Consider the following 10,781-nt stretch of genomic DNA (forward strand, 5'->3'; position numbering starts at 1 on the left):
GAACCAGGGAAACATAACTTTGGCTTGGACTTGAGTTGAGTTTGATTTCCAGTGGATCATGGCAAATGGGTTAGAATATGACCTTCCTGTTTGGGGTAAGGTCACCTGTAAACTGGGACAGACACCTTGAGCAGATTGCAGACCCTCAGATTAATGAGAGCAGTAGCTCCTGGGTTTAACTGCAAGAGAAATCTTCAGCAACATGCACGGAATGCTAGAGGTCAGGCAGCATCTCTGGATGGGAGCACACAGTCAACTTTTTGGGCTGAGGCCCTTCATCAGCACCCAGCCTGAAAGTGATTATTCCTTTCCACAGACACTGCCTGAATTGCTGAGCTCCGGGGTTGAGGGGCCATGTAATCGTCCATTAGCAGGTTCTGTTTGAGAAGGTAATACAGGGGAGCTGGTGTGTCTCAGCCAGGCAGAACAACACAAGAACAAATGTCAGCATTGAATCCCAGGAAAAGCAGACAAATAGAAGGTAATGCCAAGGAAAATGTCTGCCAGTGCTGTCAGTGATCATGGCATGGTGCCAGGTGATTCCAGGGACTCCTGTAACCCTGGCCAGGCACAATGTGGCAGTACGGTGTTGCACTTGGAGTTGGAGATTGGAGGCTTGGAGGGTGATAGGGTCATAGGCAATTGTGGGCAACTGGACAAAGCTGCAGTAGGTTGTAAACTCAGCCAGCTATGTCATGGGTACGAGTCTCCCCAGCACATGGGTCACCTTCAGAAGACATGTTTCAAGGAGGCAGCATCCATCACTCCGGACATGGCACCTCATTGTTACCATCAAGGAGGAGGTACAGGAGCCTGAAGACACACACTCTATGTTGAAGGAACAGCTTCTTCCCCTCCGCCATGAGCTTTCTGAATGGACATTGAACCCATGAACACTACCTCAGTATTTTCCCTCTCTTTTTGCAATACTTTTTAATTATATACTGTATACACGTTGTAATTTATAGTTTGTATTGCAATGTACTGCTTCTACAAAACAACAACTGTCAGAACAGATGCCGGTGATATTAAACCTGATTCTGATTCTGGTGAGTTGGGCTGCCAAGCTGACGAACTGGACGGTAGCACCTCCCCCAGCTTCAGCCTCGGCCTGAGCAATCCGTCATCGCACATCGTTACCCCTCTACACCTCCACTTACAGGCACCTGGGGAGCTTTCACTGAGATGCACAGCCCTACGGAGGGACAACCTCAGCCCGACGGAGGAGAAAGAAAGACACCAGGCGGGTGAATTTACAATAAGGATACGCGCGCACACACATACAGACTAGGACTGAGAGGAGAAGAGAGAGTTAGAGACGATGGGGATGTATTGTCTGTGAAAAAGAGGGATGCACATATTGAAAGATATGGAATTGGGTGAGGGGGGAGAGGGAGGGCGGTGTGAGAGAGAGGGCGCGGGAGAGGGAGAGATTGACATAACGAGAGTGGGTATAGAGGGGGAGATAGGGGGTCTAGAAGAGGAGGATACAAAATGCGGGAGGCAGGTAAGCACACTGACAGAGAGAACACAGAGAGCGGGAGACACGCATAATGAAAGATTCCCGGAAAGAAGGGGTGTCGAGACAGAGCGACATCCTGATGTCTTTCCGGCTGTTATAAGACTACACGGAATGTTTCCCTGGTTTGAGATGTTTAGGGAGGGGTAGCACTTGGCCTGTCCAGTCTGGGGTATCTCGATCACCTTCGGTCCCCACTGGACGGACAATCAGCTCTCACCTGTGGCTCCAAGTAGCTATGTGCATATGAAACGGCTACACCCTGGTACTCGCTTCGACAGGCGGGCTAAATCAGGTGAGGGTAGCCGGCGGCGCACATATCCCGGTGAGATAGGGACATGCCTGTCCTAGCTTGTGAAATCAGCTCCTGCGGACTGGGCGGATCAGTTGAGATCCAGAGGCCAGGAAGGCGGTTCTGCAAGCCACCGAAACCAAGGAAGACCTGGTTGTGACGACTAATTGTACTACTAGACCTGGACTTCCGAGATCAAGTGAGTGGAACTACCCCAGCGCAACAGATTTTCAACTTTAAAAACTTCCCGGCGCGGGTCTTCTGTCATCGTTGGATACGACAGGCAGCCACCATAATAAAGACCTTGGTCAAGAGTCAAGACAGCATCTTTATTATTGTTTGTCCGTCTGTTGGGTGCGGTCTTTCATTAATTATATTGTGTCTTTACTGTGAGTGCCCGCAAGAAAATGAATGTCAGGACAGGATATGGTGTCATGTATGTACTCTGATAATACATTTATTTTGAGCTTTGAAGTTTGAACGTTGACCTAACCATAATCTCGGTGTTACCTAACACTTCATTCACTCAGCACTCTGTTTTATGTTCCCTGCACCGTTGTTATGAATTGATCTGTACGGACGGTATGCAAGACAGGTTTTTCACTGTGGCTCAGTACTAAACGAAAACACCTATTTAAATAAAGAGAAACTGACCGAGAAAGAGACACTTTCAGAGAGGTAACACTGAGTGAGACAAATAGAGAAATACAGAGAGAGAGAGAGGGTAATTTACAGCTTTTTATTACGTATTGCACTATTCTGCTGCCGTAAAACAACAAAATTCAGGACATATGCCGGTGATATTAAACCTGAGTGAGAGGGGAATTCCAGACGGACGGGTGGGGAAGGTTCTCTGACATTCAAAGAGAAAGAAAGAGAGAGAGAAGAAAGACGTACATCAGCGTGCCTCTCGGCGTGGAGAGGCACGCAGATAAGAGACGTGGTGAGATAGTGGGCGATAAGAGATAGATAGAGAAAGAACTGAGATAGCACAGAGATTCACAGACACACATACGCACACAGACTGTGAGACAGACAGACAGAGTTAAGCTGTGGAAGAGGGATATGTTAGGAAACACAGACAGATGAGGTCCAAGGTGAGGGGGAATCTCCCGATTTCTGCCTCTCTCCTTCCGACTCCGTCTCGTCCCTCCGCCCCGCTGACTCACCGCCGACGACAGAGACTCGCCCCTTGAGCCCCGCCCCCAGTGACTCATGCCAGACGTCACGGCCCACGCGGCTATAATAACCCAGGTCCGACGAGCTGTCAGCTGCTGAGAACTGCTGGCAGTTTGATTAACAGGCGTAGCGCCATGGCCAGTCTGAAGAATCTGTGCGAGCTTGTAACCGAGGTAAGAGGCAGGGACGGGAACGCAGACCGATGTATCGGCGGTGGGTAGTGGTGGTGGGGTTGGTGCGTGAAGGAGCTTCAATGGGGAAGAAGGAAACGCGTGAGTGTTCGCCCCCAAGTCGGCGTCCTCAGGGTGGGAAGAGTTGGAATGTGACGCCTTGAATAGGTAAGCGAGTGTTAACGCCCTCGAGTTGGAGGTGTATGGTCCCTTCTGTAAGGGTTCCGTGTGCGTGAAAATGTGCGGAGCCGCAGTTCGGGAGCCCTGCCTGTAAAATGAAGGAAAGCGCGCTGTGGAGGGTGCTTGGTGAGAGCGGCGCGCACGCCCGCCCGCCCGCTGAGGGTTGTAGAACTATCGGGAACGCTTATCGGGCGGAATCGATGCGCGCTCCTGACAGCAGCAATTGTGAAATCCGTGTTGATAGGGAAATGTGCACTACCGGATAGGAGTGGTTCGGGCGGAGGTGGGGTGCGCGCTGAGTGGATGGGCACTGATTCTTCCTCTATCCCCGCAGTTGAATATCTTGGATCCTGACGACTTCGCCGCCTGGAAGCCGGGTCCCGAGCTCCGGACAGTCGCACCTCCTGCCGGTTTCCGCCGCCACTCCACCAGCCACTTGCCGGCCAGTAGTTCCCGGGCTCGACTTAACGATGCATTCTGTCCACTGCAGCCGCGGCACACGGACCTTGCCGCCGGGTTGCCCTCGAAACCGTGGCCGGGTCTGGGCTGCTGCACCAGAGACGGGGAGTGGCCGGAGGAGCCGAGGGTCGCGCAGCAGCAGCCGCCACCACCTTCGCCCCGCTACAAGACGGAGCTGTGCCGGCCCTTCCAGGAGAACAGCTTCTGCCGCTACGGGGATAAGTGCCAATTCGCGCACGGCCTGGCCGAGCTGCGGACCCTCAGTCGCCACCCCAAGTACAAGACGGAGCCGTGCCGCACCTTCCACAGCACCGGCTTCTGCCCGTATGGTAGCCGTTGTCACTTCATACACAACCCCGAGGAGGAGCGTGGCTCCCGGCCTCGCTTGCGCCAGAGCGCCAGCTTCTCGGGCTTGGGCTCAGCCTGGGGGGGTCTGGGGCCCTCAGCCGCCGTTCCCGGCGAGATTGACTGGGCGTTGCTGCGGGCAGCCTTCAGCCCCGAACTGGAAGTAGAGCTGGCCCGGACGCTGGGCCTGAACTGCTGCTCTTGCCGTCACCGCTGTCGCCAGCCAGGCCCGGCCGCCGGCAGAAGCCCCTCATCTGACTCTCTCTCCGACCAGGAGGATTCGGGCAGTAGCGGCTCGGAGTCGCCCGTCTTCGAGCAGGCGCGGCGGCTGCCCATTTTCAGCAGGATCTCGGTGTCCGAGTGAGGCCGGATGGCTTGAGGCGTGCCACCCTACTCTTTCCCCGGGTATGGGGAAGGGTGTCCGGATGTCACGCTACATTTCCTGCTCGTAGGTGTGTGATGGGATTATCTTCCAAGGATGTTGACTGAGCCCCATTCTTTCCCTGGGGGGACCCAGGCATCACCTGCACTGCCCTGGGGTTGTGACTGGGTGCAGAAGACCTCACTACCCTGGTTGTGACCGGGGTACTTTCCCAGTAGCCCTCCCTCCTTTCTCTTTAACCGTGGATGCTAGACCGTAACCGGGAAGTGTCCATGGGCGGTGGGGCCACTGGCCCTGATGTAGCAGAACTAGTACCATGTGCTTCCTACAGGGGGAAGTTTGTGGTAGCTCAACGTGTCCTGGCTCAAACTGGTAATCGGGTACCCCATAGTACAATGCATTAACCTTGTACCAAGTGTTTTCAACCTTTTCTAAGCTGCCTAATGTACAATATAGATTATATTTAAATTATTTATTGAAGATTTTGGAATGTTGTATATTTAATAATATAGCACTATATTTTTAGATAATTTATCCTTTATAAAGAAACGTGTTCTGAATATATCAATTATAATGCTTCCAGTGCCTTATAACTGATTTCAAAATAAAACAGAAAATTTGCTCTTCCTAGTTTCCAATGTGTTGTATTTCCTTAAACTTTAATCTGTTTACACCAGTATCGTTGATCAATTCAGGACTTGGTGTCTACCTAGAATGCATATTCTCTGTAGCTGTAGTAGGATTCTGCATTCTCTTCCTTTTAACTATCTCAAATGTATTTATGCATGGGATGAGCCTATATGACAAGTAAGCCATCCATCTTTCAAAATGATTGCAGAATAGTTCTGTTTCAGTACATGTGACAAACTAACCTTAGCATAAGGAGACAGGGATAGTTGTAGCTGTTGCACAGCTCCTGCTTTCAGTGTTAACTGGTAACTGGAGAGTGCACAATATCTTGCTTTGCCTTAATACAAACTGTTTTTAAAAAGTCCTTGTGCTGCCCAATATGGGTAGGATGTGCTGGCTTCAATTAAGTTACCTGATCCTCCCAGGTGCATCTTCAATGAGGATCAAATTGTGCTCTATTCCAAATACCAGAATTCCAAGTTCCATCTCAATCTACTCCAGACTCCCAGTACTGTGCAGCCAGGGAATGGTTTAAGCATGTACATGATGCTGGGGTGGAACTGAGTTCCAGGATTTCCTTGTTGCAGCAGTGGAAGCCTTGTTTAATATAGTAATGTAGCCTGCTGAAATCGTATTGCTGGCCACACAAGCAGCTGCCTTTCTCTTCAATCACTCTTGCTTTTGTTTCCCCAGCCTCAATGTAGCTAAATTACTTAGTGCTGGGAGTCTGCTTGACATTACTCCCCAGAGCATTTATCGCCACAAAAAATCTCTGCAGTAAGAGGTGCTTGAAACCTCCATGACTGCCAGTCATGACTGATAATAAGTGCGCCTGGAATCTATGCACTCTTACAACTCAAATAGTTTTGTTTACTTGTGCACAAGGCCATCCTACATCCTACACCGTTCCCAGGCCAGGCCAGAAAACTGCATTTTCAAACAGAATTGGCTTATCAGTTGTGGATGTTTGCTGTTTAATAAATTGAATTCCTCACTTGCCAGATCAGTCACCATTCATAAAGTCGAGCAAAGCTTCAAGCTGACAACTGATGATATTTTGAAGTTAGTAAGGCAAGTGTTTGGTGTTTCACATTCTTCTGTTATACCCATCTGTCTCTGACATCCCCTACTGTGCAAAGGGAAGCTGTATTCAAATCTCGCTACCTCTTTCAGTTAGTCCTGATGAAGGGTCTCGGGCTGAAATGTCGACTGTACCTCTTCCTATAGATGCTGCCTGGCCTGCTGCGTTCACCAGCATTTTGTGTTGCTTGAATTTCCAGCATCTGCAGATTTTGTCGTGAAGCTGTATTCTCTGTTGATTACACACTACCACAGTCATTCTCACCTATCTGTGCAGTAGGCAAATTTGGCTCTGGCAGTCTGACTTCAAGGGTCGTCTTTCTCTGCATTTGACTACACACTGCTGTAGTGATCCTCAATTGGATGTTGACTTTAACCCTAGCCTTACTACAACTTCCACACCAGTCCCTGTGGTCATCATTTCTGTCAAGGTTCATTCCTGTAGCTGGAAGGTAACTATCTTTAAATGTGATGTCCATGGAATTGAGCCTGGCACATGTGCTGTAATGCTGCAAGTTCTGAACTCTGGCATTCAAACACTTTCAATTTAGTTTTCCAGACGGCAAGAAGATTCAAGGCTACAGGTAAGACTGAACTCTCCTGTATTAGTCTTGGAGTGGGGTGGCGCAGCGGCATAGCAGTTCTTACAGCACCAGCTGTAAGATCAGGGTTCAGAAACTCCCTGCCACAGCTGGGAGTTTGCACATTCTCCTCTAACTGTGTGAGTTTTCTGCCACATTGCAAAGGCGTAGGGTTAGGTAGGCATGGTATGTTGTCCGAAGTGTGGCAACACTGCCGGCTGCCCTCAGCACAATCCTTCCACTGTGTTTGCCTTTGTTGCAAACAATATACTGTATTTTACTCTATGCTTTGATGTTTCAAATAGAACTAATCTTTAATTTAAAAATGAGTTTAAAATGTAATCTAAATAGTTACACCTTAACTAAAGGGCAATAATCACTCCTCAGGCAGCTCCTGCCCAGCTGTGGAACACTCACATCATGCTGGAGGAACTCAGCAGGTCGGGCAGCATCCGTGGAAATGTCAGGACGAAGGGTTCCGGCCTGAAACGTTGACTGATTGTTTCCACGGATGTTGCCCGACCCGCTGAGTTCCTCCAGCGTGTTGTGAGTGTCCCTCTGACCCCAGCATCAGCAGAGTATTTTGTGTTGCCCATCTGTGGAAGAGTCTCAGGCTACTTCATCAGTCACCACACAATCTACAGATCATAGTAGCAGAAAGTCTGGCTTGAACTCTCAAATTTGTCAATTTTCTCTGGAAATGTAAGGTTTATCAGTACTGTATGGGACTGGTGTACAGATCTCTCAACATTTCATCTCAGTCTGATTCATCTGACTTTTGCTTCTCTATTTCAAGTGGTGTGAATCAATCTATTCCCACACTCCCAGCACATCAGTAAGCCCAGACTGGAATGTGCTGACTGATTACAGTAAACATGTTGAGAGTTAATTTTACTGTGATAGCACAAAAGTGGAGATTGCTATCTCTTCCCAGCACAGGAGAATAGACAATCAATTCTCACGCAAGCCCAACATAACGTTTGCTGCCTATTAGGTTTTTTTTCTGTCCTCGGCACCATTCAGGTACCCAACACCACTAACCCTGAACACCCCAATATCTCTAAACCCATCCACCTTTGCCCCCAACACCTAATCCTATCATCCTTCACCCCTACAATACCTGTAATCCCTGTCTCTAATACCTATAATCCCGTCCACTCCAATATTTCCAGACCCATCCACTGCAACACCAACACACCTAATCCCATCCACCTTCATGTAAGCACTTCCAACCCAGCCCCATCCCTAGCCCAAGCACCCACTATCCCATCAACCCCAACATCTCAAAAGCCATTGAGCTACACCTACCACTGCTAAACAAGCCCAATCCCTATTTCCAACACCTCTAATCCCATTCACCCCATTTCCAAACACATCTACCTTCACCCCCAACATTACATACCTGGCCCAATCCCCATTTCCAAAACCCCCCTAATCCTATCCACCTTCACCTCCAACACTACCAACCCAGCCCAATCTCCAGCACTCCAACATCTCCAAACCCATCCACATTCACCTCTAATCCCATCCACCCTCAATGTTTCGGAACACCTTCATGCCAACACTTCTAATCCCATTCACTTTAATTTCCATCAACCCCATCTCCATCCACTCCCAACATCTCCAAATTTATCCACTTTCATCTCCATTATCCCTAATCCCATATACTTTCACCCCAACACTCCTAATCTCATCCACCTTCACTCCAACAGCCTAATTCCATCCACCTATCCCAATCCCTACCCCTAACCTGTCCTTCCTCATCTCAACCCCAAAGTGATTTACTCCTCAATATTACTCTACTGGAGGTAGGGTAATGCATCCACCTTGAATCCTAGGGGGACCAATATCCTGGCAGGGAGATTAGCAAGGGCTACTGAGGTGACTTTAAACTAGAATGGTTGGGGGGTGGGAATCAAATTAAAGAGCCTAGGCGTGAGGAGGTTAGTTCACAACAGGGGGATGGGAACCAGTGCAGAGAGACAGAGGGGTGTAAAGTGAGGGTAGAAGCAAAAAGTAGTAAGGAGAAAAGTAAAAGTGGCAGGCTGACAAATCCAGGGCAAGCATTAAAAAGGGCCACTTTTCAACATAATTGTATAAGGGCTAAGAGAGTTGTAAAAGAGCGCCTGAAGGCTTTGTGTGTCAATGCAAGGAGCATTCGTAATAAGGTGGACGAATTGAAAGTGCAGATTGTTATTAATGATTATGATATAGTTGGGATCACAGAGACATGGCTCCAGGGTGACCAAGGATGGGAGCTCAACGTTCAGGGATATTCAATATTCAGGAGGGATAGACATGAAGGAAGGGGAGGTGGGGTGGCGTTGCTGGTTAAAGAAGAGATTAACGCAATAGAAAGGAAGGACATAAGCCGGGAAGATGTGGAATCGATATGGATAGAGCTGCGTAACAGTAAGGGGCAGAAGACGCTGGTGGGAGTTGTGTACAGGCCACCTAACTGTAGTAGTGAGGTCGGAGATGGTATTAAACAGGAAATTAGAAATGTGTGCAATAAAGGAACAGCAGTTATAATGGGTGACTTCAATCTACATGTAGATTGGGTGAACCAAATTGGTAAAGGTGCTGAGGAAGAGGATTTCTTGGAATGTATGAGGGATGGTTTTTTGAACCAACATGTCGAGGAACCAACTAGAGAGCAGGCTATTCTGGACTGGGTTTTGAGCAATGAGGAAGAGTTAATTAGCGATCTTGTCGTGAGAGGCACCTTGGGTAAGTGTAAACCATAATATGGTGGAATTCTTCATTAAGATGGAGAGTGACATAGTTAATTCAGAAACAAAGGTTCTGAACTTAAAGAGGGGTAACTTTGAAGGTATGAGACGTGAAATAACTAAGATAGACTGGCAAATGACACTTAAAGGATTGACGGTGGATATGCAATGGCAAGCATTTAAAGGTTGCATGGATGAACTACAACAATTGTTCATCCCAGTTTGGCAAAAGAATAAATCAAGGAAGATAGTGCACCCGTGGCTGACAAGGGAAATTAGGGATAGTATCATAGAAACATACAAATTAGCCAGAAAAAGTGGCTCACCTGAGGACTGGGAGAAATTCAGAGTTCAGCAGAGGAGGACAAAGGGCTTAATTAGGAAGGGGAAAAAAGATTATGAGAGAAAACTGGCATGGAACATAAAAACTGACTGTAAAAGCTTTTATAGATATGTAAAAAGGAAAAGACTGGTGAAGACAAATGTAGGTCCCCTACAGACAGAAACAGGTGAATTGATTATGGGGAGCAAGGACATGGTGGACCAATTGAATAATTACTTTGGTTCTGTCTTCACTAAGGAGGACATAAATAATCTTCCAGAAATAGTAGGGGACAGAGGGTCCAGTGAGATGGAGGAACTGAGCGAAATACATGTTAGTAGGGAAGTGGTGTTAGGTAAATTGAAGGGATTGAAGGCAGATAAATCCCCAGGGCCAGATGGTCTGCATCCTAGAGTGCTTAAGGAAGTAGCCCAAGAAATAGTGGATGCATTAGTGATAATTTTTCAAAACTCGTTAGATTCTGGACTAGTTCCTGGGGATTGGAGGGTGGCTAATGCAACCCCACCTTTTAAAAAAGGAGGGAGAGAGAAACCGGGGAATTATAGACCGGTTAGCCTAACGTCGGTGGTGGGGAAAATGCTGGAGTCAGTTATCAAAGATGTGATAACAGCACATTTGGAAAGCGGTGAAATCATTGGACAAAGTCAGCATGGATTTGTGAAAGGAAAATCATGTCTGACGAATCTCATAGAATTTTTTGAGGATGTAACTAGTAGAGTGGATAGGGGAGAACCAGTGGATGTTGTATATTTGGATTTTCAAAAGGCTTTTGACAAGGTCCCACACAGGAGATTAGTGTGCAAACTTAAAGCACACGGTATTGGGGGTAAGGTATTGATGTGGGTGGAGAATTGGTTAGCAGATAGGAAGCAAAGAGTGGGAATAAACG

General features: G+C 48.0%; 1 protein-coding gene across 1 annotated transcript; it reads left to right on the forward strand.

The window, feature by feature from the left end:
* Positions 1-2,636: 2,636 nt before the first annotated feature.
* On the forward strand, positions 2,637-5,168 carry LOC134353289 (mRNA decay activator protein ZFP36L1-like). Its single transcript, XM_063061321.1, has 2 exons — positions 2,637-3,163; positions 3,675-5,168. The coding sequence occupies exons 1-2, from the start codon at positions 3,125-3,127 to the stop codon at positions 4,506-4,508; spliced, it is 873 nt and encodes a 290-aa protein (XP_062917391.1). The 5' UTR covers positions 2,637-3,124; the 3' UTR covers positions 4,509-5,168.
* Positions 5,169-10,781: the final 5,613 nt, after the last annotated feature.

This window comes from Mobula hypostoma, chromosome 10, assembly GCF_963921235.1.
Source record: "Mobula hypostoma chromosome 10, sMobHyp1.1, whole genome shotgun sequence".
Taxonomy (NCBI): domain Eukaryota; kingdom Metazoa; phylum Chordata; class Chondrichthyes; order Myliobatiformes; family Myliobatidae; genus Mobula; species Mobula hypostoma.

Coding starts and splice junctions, on each gene's coding strand:
- LOC134353289 (XM_063061321.1), top strand. CDS start 3,125: ATGGCCAGTCTGAAGAATCTGTGCGAGCTTGTAACCGAG. Junction 3,164..3,674: donor TGTGCGAGCTTGTAACCGAG/GTAAGAGGCAGG, acceptor CTATCCCCGCAG/TTGAATATCTTGGATCCTGA.